Below are 20,981 nucleotides of genomic sequence, written 5' to 3' on the forward strand. Positions count from 1 at the left end.
AAAACAAACTTTGAAAATATAATCAGTTTTTGACTAGATACGTTGTGTTTTATGCATTTAAATTGGCAATTTTTTAAATCTATGAAATTTATCTCGGTGTTTTGATTTGTTTGTAGGCCGCACGTTATTCTCAACATTTAATTGTGGTATTTCCAATTTTTGGCTTTAGGTTGCGTAAGAAGAAAATATTTATAGGCTATCGTTGGGTATAAAAAATCCATAATGAGTTTTGTGTTGGGTAAACCGAATTTCTTGAGGAAAAATCATTTCTCTTCGGCCCCAACCCCGGCCATAAATAATGACCAGTTCCTAATATGATACATAGCTTGTATCAACTATGTATGAACCAGTAACTGGATTTGTATGAACAAAATTATTTACAAAAGCTAGCTCTGAAACTGTTGGGAGTCCAAACGTTACACGTAGTAGCCACCGTTGTAAACTGTGTTATATAAAAACATATAGAAGACACCTTTTATGGTAATGTAAATTGTTTTTTGTTACTGATAACGATTGCCAACAGAATATGTTGGTATTTTGGAACTTGAGAGCCATTCAAGTTTCTCGCGTAACCATTCTGAGAAAAATTAAAGCTTTTCAGTGAGCTTTTTGTGCCGCTGCGTGGTATTTTGCCTCGAGATCGTAAATTTTTTTTACTTTCGCGCATGCCCAAAAGTTTGTTGCACGAGTGTTGTGGGAAATGGCGCGTTGGCCTAAGTTGCTTTGATTAACTCCTGGCAATTTTTTCAATTTTTATCGACGTTGATCAAGAGAATCAGCAACTCAAGATGGTATGTTATCTTACAGCTTATATAAAGACGTGTTTTTCTTTCTCAACCCTCGATTCCTTTTTGTAGAATCTGCTGAATTCTTATATTTTGTCTTTGTTTTCCGCAGCCGCAGTTAGGGAAGAGCAGCAAAATGCTGCAGCATATTAATTACAGAATGAGATGCACGTTGCAAGATGGTCGAGTATTTATTGGGACTTTTCTTGCCTTCGACAAGCACATGAACCTCATTCTTGGAGATACAGATGAATTTCGCAGAGTTAAGCCTAAAAACAAAGGCCAGGAGAGAGAAGAGAAACGTGTCCTGGGATTGGTGCTACTCAGGGGAGAGCATCTTGTTTCTTTGACAGTAGAAGCCCCTCCCGCCAAACAGGTATCTTTTATTCACATCTCAACGTTTTTCCTGTTATTTCACTTATCGTTGAAGCTGCGCCCCATCCAGGCTTGAATGTGTTTAGTGCTAGCCTAGGATGGGCCAGCTACTTACTTTCAAACATAAATCCCAATCCAGTTTCGTATAAGTTTTAGTTTCATGTAGTTTTAAATTTCCACTGCATTCAATGCAAAATGACAAAAGTTAGATTTAAAATGTAACATACAAACTTAATAACTTATACAACTACAAGACAAGTCAACAGAAGAAGTCTAAAAGAAAACAAAATACATAATTATGTCATATGAAAATAAGGGAATTGTATGTAGGGAAATTTCTTAAGGAGGGGCTTTCTCAGTAGCTATGCCAAGCGAGTACATAACACTCCCTGCAGTCCAGATACATTTTGTTTGTCTAGGTTGGAAAACATGCATGATTTTGATTACATGTAGCTGCAAACAGCCCAGACTGGAAACTTTGCTTCTTGCGCGGGCAAGTTTATTTTGAAAATTTGAGACTGCGCGCCTGAAATCATGCACTCTTAGTTATTTTTATTGTTAATAATGTTAAATCCTATTGTCAAGGGATCTAGGGGATTTTGCGCGGCCAATATGCAAAAGCGCGCAGAGGTGTGCGCGGGCAATATATTGCGGGCGCGCAGCAAAGTTTCCAGTCTGGCAAACAGCTACCTGCTTCAGTATATATATGCATGTATAGAAAGATTAACAATATCAATAAAGTATTAATTTTCCATGAAAATGTTTGAAATTGTTCTATAAAGCAGATGTAACAAATAAAGGGAAATTAAAATCAATTCACAAAAATTTTAATCCATGCTATACTAGAGGGTAGAATCCATACAAATACACTGAATATACATCAAAAAATAATAGCAATACAACAGGAAACTGTTGGTCCACATCAGATATCGTTGGCGTAAGCTACATGGGTTCCAAACTGAATTCTAACCAATAGCGCATCTGAAAAATTAATTAATATCTGGCTTGATATTTACATCAAAACTGCAGGTAGATAGCTTGAATATATTTGTGTTTTATATGTTAATATAAGTTGATATATCTATTTGAAAAACTATACTCTTGCCTTGTGTCTGTTTAAGGAAAGATCAAAGGTACCAGCAGCCAGTGCTGCCCCAGGGCCAGGTGTCGGTAGAGCTGCTGGAAGGGGTGTCTCTTCAACAAGCATGGGCGCACCTGCAGGTATGCACCATTTTTATACTTTTTATTTTGCTGTCACATATCAGTGCTTCCTTGTTGTTTTACCTTAACTGGACCAAGATGCACATGTATGTCTGACCCATCAATCTCAAGCTCTTTAGGTCCTTTTTATATGGGGAAAGTTGACCCACTTTCCAGCCTTTGAGCTGAGAAGTGAGATCCCACTCTTGAATTTATATTGAAAACAAGCCAGCCCAATTTAGTGATGGCATGAGAGAAAGTTAGGATCTCACTGTGATGTGGTGAATTTTTTCCATACAAACCCTGAAAGATGGGATGAAGCTGGAATATAGGATGAAATGTTCATAAAAACGTGATCAAATTTTGTACCACTTGTTGGCACATAGGCTGGAAGGTGGGATGATTTTCTCCACATACAGCTGGAAAGTGGTATAGAACCTGCATGTAAACATTCGACGATTTCATCCCCACTGCCAGATAATGGTCTGAAAGGTGGGATAAATTTACTCATATAAACAGGCCCTTAGTAGTTTCTGGATACAAAAATGATTGGCTTGAGTTATGAGATGCAGGAAGATAATTATCACCTTTTTTGATTATCAGAACATTTCTTGAAAGAAATTCATCAGTTTTATTTCTGAGGTAATAAATTTTACAAAGAATGTATATATTTACTGAGTTCTGCAGTTAAGCTCTTATTTCATATGCCATAAATATCCACAAAAGCTGCACTCTACATAGGTGTCTCTATTTAATCAAGGCTCACCAAATTGTGAACACTGCTTTTATTTTTGACTAATCTAGCAACTTTACATATATATATATATATAATTAAAATATATTAAACAATCTTATTAAGCCATTGAATAAAGGCCCTTTTTCACACAAAAAAACTACTTTCAGGTCAGAATCCGTCATCTAAAAAATATAAGAAGATGTATTTAATGACCAAACACAAACAAGCACTGGTTAATAATGAAACTTTAGTAAACGACTCCCCTGCAGTGTGTATTTTTAAAGCATTTCAAGAGTTGAACCAAGGATAACAAGGATAGTGTATTTCACATGTTAAAAGCAAAAAAGAAAGAAAGAGAATCCATTTTGTTGATAGCAATAGCAAGATTTAAAGTCCCACATTTTACTGTGTATAAGATGCATCTTGGTCTAAGACACATTAATTTAATGTTAAAATTCTAAGAAAGTATATAGTTGTTGCCATTTGTAAGACACATCCCTTTTTTAAGGAATACTAAAGAAACCTAACATGTGCTGAATTTTGTTCTGAAATAATAAAATAGAAATATTGGGTTTTGTTAATTCCAAATTTTCTTGACGCTTCACTATTTTCTCACAACTTCATACCATGTGCCAAAGCGTATTCTACAACCTTTAGTTTAAGACCAAGATAGGACAAGCATGATTCCATACTAAGTTAACAAAGGTATTTCAGACAAACAGTCTGCCTTACCTTGGAAATTTTCACAGTTTGCACAGATCAAAAGTTAAGCAAGGGTGGGACGGAGATGTAGCTTGTGGTTTGGTGGCCTTCTATGTCTTTTTGTGATTTATTGTTCTGATTAGAAGTGCAGTTATTCCAATTAAGAGACTAGATGCTCTAAATATCATAATATTCTGTCTATGAATTCACCCTTTGCCTAGAAAATGTTGGGAAAAGTCAATGTTACCGTGTAAAAGATGTGCCCTTGAACAAAGCCAATAATTGTTTGAGTCTAATACATGGTTGGGTCTAATACATGGTGAAATACCCTATGCCTGAATTGCCGTTGGAAAAATTTGTTCGCACATATGCCACACTCACACCTGTTGATGATCAAAAAAGGGGGGTTAGGTATTCATTTTGTTTGGGTTTTTGTTTTCTGAATATTGTATTTGTAATTTTCAACTCAGAAAAATATATATAAGCTGGAAATCTTTTTTCAGGATTGTCTGGACCAGTTCGGGGTGTAGGTGGACCTTCTCAGCAAGTCATGACTCCTCAAGTTGCTGCAGCAACCAAGGGTGCTACAACAGGTAAATATTAGTAGTTTTATTTTGTAAGCTGAACATTCAGGCTTTCGTCGGAAAGGCATGCAAAAGCACGTTCATGCGCAAGCATGCCTACTGCCATCAAGGAGTGCAAAATACCACACACCTCTTTTTATTCTGAGAGTGAAATTCTCTATCAATGATTGGTTTTGTTGGTTTTTGAGACAGTTTTAAATGTAAATCTATCCTTGGTACTATTACTTCTTGTCATTTCAAAAAGGCCTAACACCTTGTCAGGATTGCAGATTAAATATTGCAGTGAAATCTCGATGATATGAAACCTGGCTATAAAAATGGAGAAGAGATTTGTGCAAAAGTTTACACCTTTGACTCTGCTAAGGATTCATTATTGAAGCTGATTAAAACTGCTTGTGATATGGCTAAACATTTTCTGTACTTGTAGTGCCATTTTTTTGCTGATATTTTCAATAAGTTTGGTTTATACTTCTGTAGAAACTTGCTCAAGTCTTCAGAAATAGCACATTTTTGTTATAAAAAAATGTTAGTAGTGATGCTAAAGATTCAGCAAAATAAATTTCATCAAAATTTTTGGTGTCAACACTTTCTTGTTGGCAAATAATTTTTGCGAAACAATGTCACATGCCACCATATGCCTGGATGTTTTCAAACATGCAGTGGTTAGCATGCCTGCTATAATTTTCCCACAAAAGTCTGACATTGCACACAAATTCTCTCTTTATTTTTGTTTTATTTTCTTTTGTCAGTAAGTGTTTTTCTTTTTTCATATGCCCCCAATCTATTTCTGAACCCTTTTTAAAAAAATGCATTTTGATATATGCATATGTGTCTGTGTGTTTATATTTTGTATCTTTCAAATACTCAGTCATCAATCCATAAAAAATGCAACTTTGTTTTTGTTTTATAGCTGCTGCACCTAAACAATATACACCAGGATCCGGACCACCAGGCCCAGGAGCCCCTGGCGGTGGGCCACCAGGAAGTGGCCCACCTGGAGGGCCACCAGGATCCAGACCCCCTGGCCCAGGTAGGTGATGTAATTGCTAAGAAAGAGATGAAGCATATCATATATATTTCAAATGAGCCTCCTAGAGGCTTATGTTTCCCTTTTTAGCAGAAATTGATCTTGTAGCTTGCAAAAATTTCTTTACATATATATAGCTTTAATTTTTCACCCAGTATGAAGAAGGTTTTAAGTCATTGTCAACATTACCAATCAAATTACTTCAAAGTCTTGGTTAAGAGTGATTTTTAAGATTGAGTGCTTGACAAGTTTCCATCATGGTTTGGAATTTGTTGCTTTATTATTTGATATTCTTGTTTTAGGTGGACCTGTGGGTCCAGGAGGTAGAGGTGGACCACCAATGGGCATGCCTCCACCAGGAATGCCTCCTCCTGGTATGCCAATGGGCATGATGGGAAGGGGTATGCCACCACCTGGAATGCCACCTCCAGGGATGCCTCCTCCTGGAATGCCACCACCAGGTGCAAGGCCTGGAATGGGTAAGTTGCATGTATTAGAATCTACATTGTTTGATTAAACCTGAATTTATGATGTGCTCTATAGCTAAACATATTACAGTTTAGTTTTTGCTGTGGTTCAAGTGGATTTTATAAGGCACAAATAATTTTTTGTTTAACATGGGTTATAAAGGAACGCTTACAACTAACTTTTGGTTACACAAAAGCAGTCAAAATCCTGAAATTACACCACAAAGGATATTTTGCAGCAAATTATCACTCTTATAACAACAAGTTCTTGTCAAATTTAAGGTTACGGTAAACGTTTTGAACACGAAAATGGGTTTTTTCTTCCTAAAGGCCAAACGGCTCAAGGAATCTGGATAAACTATATATCATCCGATGCACAAGATTATGGCGTATCTAGCCAGATAAAAAGTATTGGCAAATAATGTTAAATGTTATTTTCCATGCGAATTTACTGGTCAAAAAGTGTACCACCTTCAAAAGCTATTATGTACCCTTGCGTTTGAGGTAACAAAATCTGACTTATACCAGCAGGAAGTGCAGGTCCTAAGCTACCAAAGTGTGTCTCAGATTTTTTAAATTCCTCCTCTTCTTGAAACTATACCCTTTCAAAAATTGGCAAATAATTGTTCCACCCTCCCGCAGCTGTATTTGGGTATAAAAGACGGACCAGCGAAAATAAAAAAATTTTGAGACACACTTTGTTTGCCCAACGTCTGCCCTGGCCGTGTGCAAATTTTCGAGCCATTCGATTGGTTCCTTGGGTACATAATAGCTTTTTCGTACCTGCATGTAGAGGAATTTCGAGTCCGGAGAAAACGGGATTTTACTGATCGCACTTGCAAGATACACTCGTAAACCACAGTGTAATCCGGGTCAAGTCACTTGAAGATTTAAGATCAATAAGCCTGTTTAAATAAACACGGCCGTACATTGGGTATATGGATGTGCCATGCGATATTGTAAATGAGACATGCGACTACAACCGCAAAGCGACGATAATCGGCTTAAAAGGTCAAGAGATTTTCAGGCCTCAACTAAAAGTTTTGATAAAGAGATTATGGAAACCTGCGTTTACATGGGATTTTTTCCACTTTCAAAATTTCTGTTTGTTTCAAATTTGGTGGCATTGTGTGCCTTGAAAGTTCGGCTACTTGAATGTGAAAAAATCGAAAAAATGATGTTTTCATCCAGCAAACGTTTACCGTAACCTTTAGTGAAATACAGAACAAAACTGGCAACAAACTGGCTCAGGGACATGTTTTCCCCAAACCACTCTGTCCTTTTTATTTAAAGGTAATGCTCACACTTCCTGTTTCTATGTATTAATATTTCTTCTACAAGGACCACCTGGAATGCAGCCACCACCCAGGCAATGAACTGATTAGCAAATGAACTGAAACATTCTGTAGCTGATGAAGGGAACAAGAACAATATTTCTGTTGCTCTTGGTAAAGTTATGCATACCAGATGTTGCTTTATTCTGTGATGAAAGTGCCACCTTCTGGATTTATAAAAGTGAGGAGAACATGGCGGAAGTGTATATATTCTGTGTTTGTGCATGGAAAGACCCTTTGAACTTGTATTTCTTGTTAATATGACATATCTATGAAATAAATACGAGGGCTGTTTATTTGAGGCTCTTCTTGAGTTGTAGTAATCCACAGTTAACGTGAAAAGAGTTTCCCAGAAATTGTTTGTTAAAAGAATGGAGTCAACTAACTTGTCATGATATCAGAAACCATTGAAAGCAAATTGAGCCTCAGTTCAATCTGAACGGAACGGAAGTGTAAGGTTTTATGAAAACGTATCATGAACTTGTCTCCAAATTTTAGTTTTTTTTGTCACATACCACCTCAATCATATAGGTCGTACCTAGCTAATTAGGACATGTTTGTCTAGTTGATCTGATAAATGTTTTATGTGACCAAATGATAATGCGTTGAGAGAATGAAAGAATTGCTAGTGTTATGAACACTATTGAGTTTTATGAGGGTGTTTGCCTTTTTATTAATTTTTGTTTGTGTAACCGCCAAGATCTTGCTTCACATAGCAATTTTATATTTGATATCCGTTTATTAAAATGATGTTGTTGTGTCTGTATTTAATTAATCAGGTGCATTCAATTATTTCTAAATGATTTAGAAAAAACAAACATTTTGAAGCTTTTCGTCCGACACTCTCCAGCGTATACACATCAGAACATGGATCGAAAGCCCTTAAGTTAGGAAAAATATTTATCAGTTGTTGGCCGAAATTGACCAATCAGAAATGTGATCAAATGACTGTTAAGGTTGCCCGATTAGTGCCACTTGCCAATTTAGAATATATCAAATGGAATCCTAAAATGAAAATGAACTTCTTTCGCCACAAAATAACGGTTTTTTCATTTATATAGGTCTAAACTTAGAGTTTTCGATCTATGTTCAGGCATTTTTCTCTCCATAATGTCTGAAGCTTTAGTTTATTTCAAATGTTTGCTTTTTCAAAGCAATTTTTAATTTTTGTACCACCTTATTGTTCCAATTCCTGCATTCAAACCTACCATTCCTTCTTTTGCCGTTTAGATGCAAGTTTCAAAGTAACGCACCATAGGGTCGACCCACTTTATTAAGAAATCTTCCATCTCACAAAATAAAGTATTCAATCTGAATAACTAAAATAATGTCTAGAAAATAATGCTTGCTAAAAATTTTAACTGACGTAATGTCAAGTTATGTGTTTACAATATTGAATTTGAAGGCATTACATAGCTTAGAGAATTATTGTCGATTTAATAATTAGTTGAAAAACTAATTATGAGTTTTGAATTCGAAAATGGTAGGAATATTCCTAATACAGTCGAATTTAATTCCAAGCGTCAACATTAGAGTAAAATAATTTTTTTTTGAGAACTCCAAATTTTGTCTCCGAGATCAGTATCTAATGAATTCTGTACAATATTTTCTTGTTTAAAACGATTAACGTCAGAAAACGATTTTATAGTCATCAAAGAGCAGTGGATAAGCCTATGGTGTCCCTATGTTGCTTCTGAGCTGATATTACTGAGTATAATTTGAAAAATTAATGAGGAATGCATAATTATAACATTGGTTTCGGTTTCTGATGGCGATTCCCAGGGTATGATTAATAGGCAATACCTAAACTCGTACGTCCATTAATATCTGATGTTGTTTGCTATTCTTAGCAAATATTCTGACGAAAGCCGTTTCATCGACGTAAAACAAATTAGGCCTTGGGAATACTGATGTTGGCTCGGGAAAGATAAATTGAATTTGTGTATAAAGAGATCTTTGTTGTTCATGTTTGGTACCTGTCGCAAATTGTGCTCAAAATATGCAAGAATATAGATGGCTTACGCAATAAAACCCATTAGAACAAAGAGCCATTGGAAATTGACAAAGTTTTAATCAATTTTTAGGTCGATTGTTTTTAGCCAAAAGGGTAAGGCTATAGCCTTGGAAATCTACCGTTTTTGGTCATCTTTTTTTTCGCAAAATTTGTTCAAAATATGCAAGAAAATAGATGGCTTGACCAATAAAACCCATTAGAAAAAAGAGCCAGTGAAGATTGACAAAATTTTAATCACTTTTTAGGTGGATTGTTTTTAGCCAAAAGGGTAAGACTATAGCCTTGGAAATCTACCGTTTTTTGGTCATCTTTTTTTTCGCAAAATTTGTTCAAAATATGCAAGAAAATAGATGGCTTGACCAATAAAACCCATTAGAACAAAGAGCCAGTGAAAATTGACAAAGTTTTAGTCACTTTTTAGGTGGATTCTTTTTAGCTAAAAGGCTAAGGCTATAGCCTTGGAAATCTACCGCTTTTTGGTGATCTCTTTTTTCGCAAAATTTGTTCAAAATATGCAAGAAAATAGATGGCTTGACCAATAAAACCCATTAGAATAAACAGCCAGTGAAGATTGACAAAGTTTTAATCACTTTTTAGGTCGATTGTTTTTAGCCAAAAGGGTAAGGCTATAGCCTTGGAAATCTACCGTTTTTTGGTGATCTTTTTTTTTTACAAAATTTGTTGAAAATATGCAAGAAAATAGATGGCTTGACCAATAAAACCCATTAGAACAAAGTGCCAGTGAAGATTCACGCAGTTTTTAATCACTTTTTAGGTTTATTGTTTTTAGCAAAGGGTAAGGCTATAGCCTTGGAAATCTACCGTTTTTTGGTGATCTTTTATTTCGCAAAATTTGTTGAAAATATGCAAGAAAATAGATGGCTTGACCAATAAAACCCGTTAGAACAAAGAGCCAGTGAAAATTGACAAAGTTTTAGTCACTTTTTAGGTGGATTGTTTTTAGCAAAAAGGGTAAGGCTATAGCCTTGGAAATCTACCGTTTTTTGGTGATCTTTTTTTTCGCAAAATTTGTTCAAAATATGCAAGAAAATAGATGGCTTGACCAATAAAACCCATTAGAATAAAGAGCCAGTGAAGATTGACAAAGTTTTAATCACTTTTTAGGTGGATTGTTTTTAGCCAAAAGGGTAAGGCTATAGCCTTGGAAATCTACCGTTTTTTGGTGATCTTTTTTTTTACAAAATTTGTTGAAAATATGCAAGAAAATAGATGGCTTGACCAATAAAACCCATTAGAACAAAGTGCCAGTGAAGATTCACGCAGTTTTTAATCACTTTTTAGGTCGATTGTTTTTAGCCAAAAGGGTAAGGCTATAGCCTTGGAAATCTACCGTTTTTTGGTGATCTTTTTTTTCGCAAAATTTGTTCAAAATATGCAAGAAAATAAATGGCTTGACCAATAAAACCCATTAGAACAATGTGCCAGTGAAGATTCACGAAGTTTTTAATCACTTTTTAGGTCTATTGTTTTTAGCCAAAAGGGTAAGGCTATAGCCTTGGAAATCTACCGTTTTTTGGTGATCTTTTATTTCGCAAAATTTGTTGAAAATATGCAAGAAAATAGATGGCTTGACCAATAAAACCCATTAGAACAAAGAGCCAGTGAAAATTGACAAAGTTTTAGTCACTTTTTAGGTGGATTCTTTTTAGCTAAAAGGCTAAGGCTATAGCCTTGGAAATCTACCGCTTTTTGGTGATCTTTTTTTTCGCAAAATTTGTTCAAAATATGCAAGAAAATAGATGGCTTGACCAATAAAACCCATTAGAATAAAGAGCCAGTGAAGATTGACAAAGTTTTAATCACTTTTTAGGTGGATTGTTTTTAGCCAAAAGGGTAAGGCTATAGCCTTGGAAATCTACCGTTTTTTGGTGATCTTTTTTTTTACAAAATTTGTTGAAAATATGCAAGAAAATAGATGGCTTGACCAATAAAACCCATTAGAACAAAGTGCCAGTGAAGATTCACGAAGTTTTTAATCACTTTTTAGGTTTATTGTTTTTAGCAAAGGGTAAGGCTATAGCCTTGGAAATCTACCGTTTTTTGGTGATCTTTTATTTCGAAAAATTTGTTGAAAATATGCAAGAAAATAGATGGCTTGACCAATAAAACCCATTAGAACAAAAAGCCAGTGAAAGTTGACAAAGTTTTAGTCACTTTTTAGGTGGATTCTTTTTAGCTAAAAGGCTAAGGCTATAGCCTTGGAAATCTACCGCTTTTTGGTGATCTTTTATTTCGCAAAATTTGTTGAAAATATGCAAGAAAATAGATGGCTTGACATTAAAAACCCATTAGAACAAAGAGCCAGTGAAAATTGACAAACATTTAATCACTTTTTAGGTGGATTGTTTTTAGCCAAAAGGGTAAGGCTATAGCCTTGGAAATCTACCGTTTTTTGGTGATCTTTTATTTCGCAAAATTTGTTCAAAATATGCAAGAAAATAGATGGCTTGACCAATAAAACCCATTAGAACAATGTGCCAGTGAAAATTGACAAAGTTTTAGTCACTTTTTAGGTGGATTCTTTTTAGCTAAATGGCTAAGGCTATAGCCTTGGAAATCTACCGGTTTTTTGGTGATCTCTTTTTTCGCAAAATTTGTTCAAAATATGCAAGAAAATAGATGGCTTGACATTAAAAACCCATTAGAACAAAGAGCCAGTGAAAATTGACAAACATTTAATCACTTTTTAGGTGGATTGTTTTTAGCCAAAAGGGTAAGGCTATAGCCTTGGAAATCTACCGTTTTTTGGTGATCTTTTTTTCGCAAAATTTGTTGAAAATATGCAAGAAAATAGATGGCTTGACCAATAAAAGCCATTAGGATAAAGAGCCAGGGAAAATTGACAAAGTTTTAGTCACTTTTTAGGTAGATTGTTTTTAGGCAAAAGGGTAAGGCTATAGCCTTGGAAATCTACCGCTTTTTGGTGATCTTTTTTTCACAAAATTTGTTCAAAATATGCAAGAAAATAGATGGCTTGACCAATAAAACCCATTAGAACAAAGAGCCAGTGAAAATTGACAAAGTTTTAGTCACTTTTTAGGTGGATTCTTTTTAGCTAAAAGGGTAAGGCTATAGCCTTGGAAATCTACCGCTTTTGGTGATCTTTTTTTTCGCAAAATTTGTTCAAAATATGCAAGAAAATAGATGGCTTGACATTAAAAACCCATTAGAACAAAGAGCCAGTGAAAATTGACAAACATTTAATCACTTTTTAGGTGGATTGTTTTTAGCCAAAAGGGTAAGGCTATAGCCTTGGAAATCTACCGTTTTTTGGTGATCTTTTATTTCGCAAAATTTGTTCAAAATATGCAAGAAAATAGATGGCTTGACCAATAAAACCCATTAGAACAATGTGCCAGTGAAAATTGACAAAGTTTTAGTCACTTTTTAGGTGGATTCTTTTTAGCTAAATGGCTAAGGCTATAGCCTTGGAAATCTACCGGTTTTTTGGTGATCTCTTTTTTCGCAAAATTTGTTCAAAATATGCAAGAAAATAGATGGCTTGACATTAAAAACCCATTAGAACAAAGAGCCAGTGAAAATTGACAAACATTTAATCACTTTTTAGGTGGATTGTTTTTAGCCAAAAGGGTAAGGCTATAGCCTTGGAAATCTACCGTTTTTTGGTGATCTTTTTTTCGCAAAATTTGTTGAAAATATGCAAGAAAATAGATGGCTTGACCAATAAAAGCCATTAGGATAAAGAGCCAGGGAAAATTGACAAAGTTTTAGTCACTTTTTAGGTAGATTGTTTTTAGGCAAAAGGGTAAGGCTATAGCCTTGGAAATCTACCGCTTTTTGGTGATCTTTTTTTCACAAAATTTGTTCAAAATATGCAAGAAAATAGATGGCTTGACCAATAAAACCCATTAGAACAAAGAGCCAGTGAAAATTGACAAAGTTTTAGTCACTTTTTAGGTGGATTCTTTTTAGCTAAAAGGGTAAGGCTATAGCCTTGGAAATCTACCGCTTTTGGTGATCTTTTTTTTCGCAAAATTTGTTCAAAATATGCAAGAAAATAGATGGCTTGACCAATAAAACCCATTAGAACAAAGAGCCAGTGAAAATTGACAAAGTTTTAGTCACTTTTTAGGTGGATTCTTTTTAGCTAAAAGGCTAAGGCTATAGCCTTGGAAATCTACCCCTTTTTGGTGATCTTTTTTTTCGCAAAATTTGTTCAAAATATGCAAGAAAATAGATGGCTTGACCAATAAAACCCATTAGAACAAAGAGCCAGTGAAAATTGACAAACTTTTAATCACTTTTAGGTCGATTGTTTTTAGCCAAAAGGGTAAGGCTATAGCCTTGGAAATCTACCGTTTTTTGGTGATCTTTTTTAAGCAAAATTTGTTCAAAATATGCAAGAAAATAGATGGCTTGACCAATAAAACCCATTAGAACAAAGAGCCAGTGAAAATTGACAAAGTTTTAGTCACTTTTTAGGTGGATTCTTTTTAGCTAAAAGGCTAAGGCTATAGCCTTGGAAATCTACCGGTTTTTTGGTGATCTCTTTTTTCGCAAAATTTGTTTAAAATATGCATAAAAATAGATGGCTTGACCAATAAAACCCATTAGAACAAAGAGCCAGTGAAAATTGACAAACTTTTAATCACTTTTTAGGTCGATTGTTTTTAGCCAAAAGGGTAAGGCTATAGCCTTGGAAATCTACCATTTTTTGGTGATCTTTTTTTCGCAAAATTTGTTGAAAATATGCAAGAAAATAGATGGCTTGACCAATAAAACCCAATAGAACAAAGAGCCAGTGAAAATTGACAAAGTTTTAATTACTTTTTAGGTCGATTGTTTTTAGCCAAAAGGGTAAGGCTATAGCCTTGGAAATCTACCGTTTTTTGGCGATCTTTTTTTTCACAAAATTTTTTCAAAATATGCAAGAAAATAAATGGCTTGACCAATAAAAGCCATTAGGATAAAGAGCCAGGGAAAATTGACAAAGTTTTAGTCACTTTTTAGGTGGATTGTTTTTAGGCAAAAGGGTAAGGCTATAGCCTTGGAAATCTACCGCTTTTTGGTGATCTTTTTTTTCACAAAATTTGTTCAAAATATGCAAGAAAATAGATGGCTTGACCAATAAAACCCGTTAGAACAAAAAGCCAGTGAAAATTGACAAAGTTTTAGTCACTTTTTAGGTGGATTGTTTTTAGCCAAAAGGGTAAGGCTATAGCCTTGGAAATCTACTGTTTTTTGGTGATCTTTTTTGTCGCAAAATGTGATCAAAATATGCGAAAAAATACATGGCTTGACCAATAAAACCCATTAGAACAAAGAGCCAGTGAAAATTGACGAAGTTTTTAATCCATTTTTAGGTCGATTGTTTTTAGCCAAAAGGGTAAGGCTATAGCCTTGGAAATCTACCGTTTTTTGGTGATCTTTTTTTTCACAAAATTTATTAAAAAAATGCAAGAAAATAGATGGCTTGCGCAATAAAACCCTTTAGAACAAAGAGCCAGTAAAGATTGGAGAAGTTTTTAATCACTTTTTAGTTGGATTGTTTTTAGCCAAAAGGGTAAGGCTATAGCCTTGGAAATCTATCGTTTTTGGTGATCTTTTTTTTCGCAAAATTTGTTCAAAGTATGCAAGAAAATAGATGGCTTGACCTTTAAAACCTATAAGAACAAAGGGCCAGTGAAGAATAACAAAGTTTCTAATCACTTTTTAGGTGGATTGTTTTTAGCCAAAAGGGTAAGGCTATAGCCTTGGAAATCTATCATTTTTTGGTTATTTCTTTTGTCGCAAAATTTGTTCAAAATATGCAAGAAAGTATATGGCCTGACCAATAAAACCCTTTGAACAAAGGGCCAGTGAAGAATAACAAAGTTTTTAATCACTTTTTAGGTCGATTGTTTTTAGCCAAAAGGGTAAGGCTATAGCCTTGGAAATCTACCGTTTTTTGGTGATCTTTTTCTTCGCAAAATTTATTCAAAATATGCAAGAAAAAAGATGGCTTGACCAATAAAACCCATTAGAACAAAGAGCCAGTGAAAATTGACAAAGTTTTTAATCACTTTTTAGGTGGATTGTTTTTAGCCAAAAGGGTAAGGCTATAGCCTTGGAAATCTACCGTTTTTTGGTGATCTTTTTTGTCGCAAAATGTGATCAAAATATGCAAGAAAATATATGGCTTGACCAATAAAACCCATTAGAACAAAGAGCCAGTGAAAATTGACGAAGTTTTTAATCTATTTTTAGGTCGATTGTTTTTAGGCAAAAGGGTAAGGCTATAGCCTTGGAAATCTACCGTTTTTTGGTGATTTTTTTTGTCGCAAAATGTGATCAAAATATGCAAGAAAATAGATGGCTTGACCTATAAAACCCATTAGGACAAAGAGGTAGTGAGGGTTTATGAGGTTTGTAATCGGTTTTTTAGTTGGATTGTTTGTTTTTAGCAAAAATGGTAAGGCTTGGAATCTAATTTTCGTTGGTTATCTTTTTTTTTAAAAAAAGTGTTAATAGAAATAGTAAAAAGCGGCATTAATATATAAAACCTTTTTGAGTAAAACAAGTAAGGTTGAACTAGGTTTTGGACGCATTTTCAGCAAGATTATTTCTGGTCTAAAACGTAAAGAAAATTAGTTATTGGCTTTGGAATTTGGTGTTTTTTTTAAAAATATGATGAAATCATACTATCAGCAATTGTCATAAGAATTTGGAGCACGAAAGAGTCGTTTCAATATAATCATGAAAAATGCAAAATTCTATTGTTTACACTTTTGTGCTTATTCATATTATAGATACCTAATTAATAGGGGAATACATTAAAAATTGTATGAAAACATTGATACCGACAAGAAGTTGATTTCGTCATACATACTTCAATATACATTGTTTGTAACGAGAAAACGTTTCAATACAAAAATTAATGTAATGGAGATCTTAATTATTTCGCTAATGATATCCTCTGAAGGCCTGCCGTTGCTTAAGGCTTCAAAATAACTATTGCATTCGTATGGTGAATGGAAGCGCCCTAGTACTGAAACATTGCAAAGGAGGTTGTATCATCACAAAACAATTCCAGCTCATGTTGCACTTTGGTGGGTAAAAAGCATAATCCATACTTTCCACAACCAACTTCAAGTAAACAGAGAACAGGTAAAAGCAAAGGTCGCTAGAACATTCCTTTTCTCAAAACTTGATGTTGCAAAAATGAGTCAGGGCAAAACCGAGTGAGGATTAAACTGAATAAGAACCAAACTGTGTCAGGACCAAACTGAGTCAGGACCAAACTGAGCTAGGACCAAACTCAGTTAGGATCAAACTGAGACAGGACCAAACTGAGTCAGGACCAAAACGAGTCAGGACCAAACTGAGTCAGGACCAAACTGAGTCAGGACCAAACTGAGTCAAGACTAAACTGAGTCAGGACCAAACTGAGTCAAGACCAAACTGAGTCAGGACCAAACTGAGTCAGGACCAAACTGAGTCAGGACCAAACTGAGTCGTGGTGAAACTGAATCAAGTCGAAACTGCATGGGGATAAACCGTATAGGGCCAAAAATGAGTCGAAGCAAGAGCAATAACTGAGTTTTGACAAAACAATTTTATGACATTATAATATTATTAACAGTTCTAAGTGCTATTTCTGTTCGATGTTGATCTTGAAACTTTTAGCACTAACAAATATACACTAAACTATAAGCACTAAAGAGTGATGTTTCTAGACTACCGAGATGATGACACATTTGGCCAAAACACAATGAATAACATATACGTAGAACAACAAATTGAGAGTTATCACGAAAAACAAGTTTAGCTCTATTGCTATCTAAAATACTGAAAGATATTAGAATAAATTTATATCGTCACTATTATCTGATAGGTTGAGAGTATGATTCGCTATAAAAAGATAGGCATCAAAATAAGAGGTGGCTCGAGCAACCGGATGATAATTGACAAAATGACTATCAATAGTGGATTTCACGTAGTTTGACCTTGTCCAAGTAAGCGATGTCTCAAACCAAGGTACATACTTGTTTGCAATCACTGGTCATACCTATTTAATAAATGACTGTCATTTTATTACCCTTGTCGCTTGACATTATTGCCCATAAGCCAAGAGAGTGCATGGTGTTCCTTCAAGGGTAAATGACCGAAATATGACGCAATCATTATAATTATATACAATATCAATAAATCTTTCCTTTAAAGTAAAATTGCTTAGAATGAGCTTTGTATAAGGTAGTTTAGGCCTGACCCTCGATTGCGCTCACAGTCATTGAACAGTAATAGCAACTCCGAATTAAATTCAAGATGCCAGCAACGAATGCTCCTGAAATGGAAGAAAACCAACTTCAAATGTGGAACGTAAGAGATCATATATAAGAACACAATTTACAGACGTCTATGGTGTGAGAGGTTTTTAATGAAAACATGCAAAAATCGTTTTGATTATTTCATCGTCAATCGCAGCAATGATAACAATAGGCCTAGACTATAGTACACCAAACACTGACGCTGTGTTCATTAAGAACAACGAATTTCGTAATAGCATCAAAAAAGTATGGCAGCTTTTCCACGAAATCTTCGCAAGACATGTTTGATTTTTAGATGCCTTTTATGTACGTCAAACAATTCACAATACATCAACCACAAAATTTCTATAGACCTTGTGATGTAAGCATGGTAGTTCTTAAATTCAAGAGCAAAGTTACGAGAAGCGCTTGCAAATTGCTTTCTTTGAAAATAACGCGAATGGATTCCGTGAAATTGCATCACTTGTTGGCTGCTTAATGGTGTGTAAAAAGTTTTTCCTTTCAAGGAGAGTAAAAAATTCACCAAGGGTTGGCAGACCAAAGAGGTTTACAAAGCCGAGAGACGAAAGGTCATTTCTGAGGAAACTGCGAAGTAATAGGTTTGAATCCTTACTAGAAATTATGTTGTCATGTAAAAAGAAGCTAAATATTGGAACAAAAGCAAAAACGTAGCTATGAAAGTCGTAAGAAATACAAATTTTTTCAGCTTTATAAAAAAATTGCCCTCTCAAAGCAAAGCTTACAAGGCAGAAATTAATCGTCGCCGACGAGAACTGTGGCTTTTCCTTTAGTGTTATGCAATTTTAAAAGTAGCTTGAGTAAATTATATAATTTCTTGAAATTGTAACGATTTCGTTGATTCAGCAAACTTTATTTGAGACTTAGCCGTTCGATCTTGTAATTTTCTTGTAAAACTTTCTTATTATGTAAATGTGAATCTAAAAAAATGAACTCGTTTGGATATCTCTAAAAAATTGCATAGGCCGTGCGAGTTAACTGTTTTTAGGCGATACAACTCTTTTGTATATTTTGCTTTTATTTATATGATAAATATAAACATCTAATGCTATTATAATTATGATTCAAAATTTGAAGAGTTTTTTCAACTTTTACCGACATTTCTGGGATACATAGGCCTAGATTATTGGAAAAGACTGCTCATATCAACAAGGTTCCGTTGCAAACCCGAATAGCGCAACGCCATAGTTCTTCTATCGAATATGTCCCAATCTTTTTTGAACGTAAGTGAATTACCCAGTGCTCAATATAGAGATTAAGATATCGAAAAAAGAAGACTCTACATACCGATCCACACGACGTATATCCCTGCAATAAAAACAAATGTTAGATTGGGTCCTAAACAACAGGAAAAACATTGAAAAATGACTTTTTATAACCACAAGACACTGGAAGGAATGAGCAGCAGATGGAGAAAGGAAGAGAGATGAGACATTTGAAAGGGGTGAAAACTAAAAAGGGGGCAAGCAAATCATAGAGAACTAAAAAGGGGGCAGAGTAGATTTATCATCGATTTAATATACAATTGATTTATTTTATTATTATCTTTTCAATGTTTATCATTATTTGTATCCTTATCGTAAAAAAACTTTCCTAAATTTTAATATATTATAAATGAATGTATATTAATTGATCTTGATCTTTTACAAGTCACTGGGGGCATATGGCCTGAAAGCTCTTTTCATATGTCCTTCAGCAATAAATTTCCACGCACGCAGGATATATTCTGCTAAATTGACGTACTGTTATTCTTCTTGTTTGTATGATTGTCTAATGTAGCTTTTAAACATTAAAATTATATTTTATTACTGTAATTAGTTACTTATTGTTGAAAATATACATAAAAAGTATTTTTAATGTGGAGTGAGACACGTGCAAATTTTACTGTGAGTTGAATAGAATCAATTGCAAAGGAAAGTTCGAAGTAAGGGAACTCAAAACAAATATCTGTTAGTGAAACAAGTACTTTTAGAACGCTTACCTCCTGTGGTCTTTGCCATCTCGATAGTTGTAATCTGAAATTTAGAAAGCGCATTGACTCGTTATGTGGTTAATTGAGAAAAGATAAATAAATTCAGCGCAGTAAATATTTGCATGAATGAAGGAAATGCAGATATAAAGAAAAGGCAATGCATTTAATCGAAGACTCCAAGATAATAGAAAAAAGGCAGTAGAAATAAGTCTGTAATAGTAAAGCAGAGCCAAAAGTGAAAGTTCAAGTCCGTTTATGTAAAATGCAATATATATATACATCTAAAATGCAATATTGTCTTGATTCTTTAGTTAAATGAACTTATAGATGAAGGTGTATTGCTCAATTTCTGACGTTTTTCAATTGTCTAAATGAATTGCGCTTCAAATTTGAAAGCAGAAAACAAACATATTTGGCGATTTGGAATAAAACAGACTACTCTTAGGCTCGTGATTGACAGGTAGGTCGGAACAAAGGGTGGCAGAATGACAGAATTTTGAACAAGATTTAATAAGCAGGGGCTGGAATTAACGGGGATTGGAATTAAGGGGGGTTGGAATTAAGGAGGTTGGAAAAATCTACACTAATAACAAATTTAGATTCTGGATGGGCAAATAAAAGAAAAGAAAGAAAATTGCTAAACAATAATAAAAAATCATTTTCGAAACAAAACAGGGTAAACTTTCAATCCGCTTTTGGAGGATATCTAACAAAAATATTTGTTAGATCACTTCTCAAGGTAAATAACAAAAAACTAATCAATAGGGCAGGAGAGTGGCACTTGACCAGAAAAAGGGACGGGGGTGTGTGAAAAACCTTTAATTGCGCCCTGGCCTTGTCCCATAAAAATCATGCTAAAAGGGTAATTCCATACCAAATCAACACACTCAAAAAATTATATGTACTCACTGAAACTTCTCAGACATATATAAATTGATAAGATATGAACCCCTGTAGATTTTGAGCTTTATATCACACTCCATTGTGGAGATATGGGTGTGGTCTTTTTAAAACTTATATGCGAAGGATTTCGCTCATTGGAAAAGGCCATAACCAAATAACTTTGTCATTTCACAAGCTATATGGGTGGGTGATAGCTAATTTCAAAAATATTTTTGTGTTCTACAATATGACACCATATTCATAGCCATGAAAAAATAAGAAAACTGAAAATCAGGAAAATCTATTTTTTTCTTCATTCCCCCCTTAGCATTAAGCCTACAACCCCATTGTTAAAAATTGTATATTACCATTTGGTAATATCTATATAAGTAATATGCAAAGTTTTGTGTTGGGGCTTACATGGGTTGCAGAGTTAAAGCCATTTCAATGGATAAAGGTTTATTTTTTGCAAATTTGTCCTGACAATAGAAAAACTTCTGAATATTTATTCTTACCATGAAGGTTTTACCATATGTTTCCTTTAGTGAGCCTTTTATTAAAAATATCTAAAGGTTAGGAATGATTCTGCTTAGAAGA

The 20,981-nt window shown here is 34.5% G+C and overlaps 2 protein-coding genes and 1 long non-coding RNA gene across 4 annotated transcripts in view; 2 read left to right on the plus strand and 1 right to left on the minus strand.

The window, feature by feature from the left end:
- The window catches only part of LOC135691017 (uncharacterized protein F21D5.5), a 99,554-nt gene that overhangs the window by 49,017 nt on the left and 29,556 nt on the right, over positions 1–20,981 (plus strand). The window lies entirely within an intron of this gene.
- LOC135690860 (small nuclear ribonucleoprotein-associated protein B) lies at positions 637–8,028 on the plus strand. The gene is made up of 7 exons (XM_065208542.2): positions 637–791; positions 898–1,161; positions 2,282–2,381; positions 4,302–4,391; positions 5,293–5,412; positions 5,712–5,888; positions 7,218–8,028. Exons 1-7 carry the CDS (start codon positions 789–791, stop codon positions 7,250–7,252), a joined length of 789 nt encoding a protein of 262 aa, XP_065064614.1. The 5' UTR covers positions 637–788; the 3' UTR covers positions 7,253–8,028.
- Positions 15,929–20,951, minus strand: LOC148960314 (uncharacterized). The gene is made up of 3 exons (XR_016145281.1): positions 19,512–20,951; positions 18,818–18,838; positions 15,929–17,529 (listed from the first exon to the last, which is right to left on the minus strand). It is a non-coding gene; the product is annotated as an uncharacterized LOC148960314 (long non-coding RNA).

This window comes from Rhopilema esculentum, chromosome 4, assembly GCF_057945365.1.
Source record: "Rhopilema esculentum isolate cy_ngs chromosome 4, ASM5794536v1, whole genome shotgun sequence".
In the NCBI taxonomy this organism is placed as follows: Eukaryota; Metazoa; Cnidaria; class Scyphozoa; order Rhizostomeae; family Rhizostomatidae; genus Rhopilema; species Rhopilema esculentum.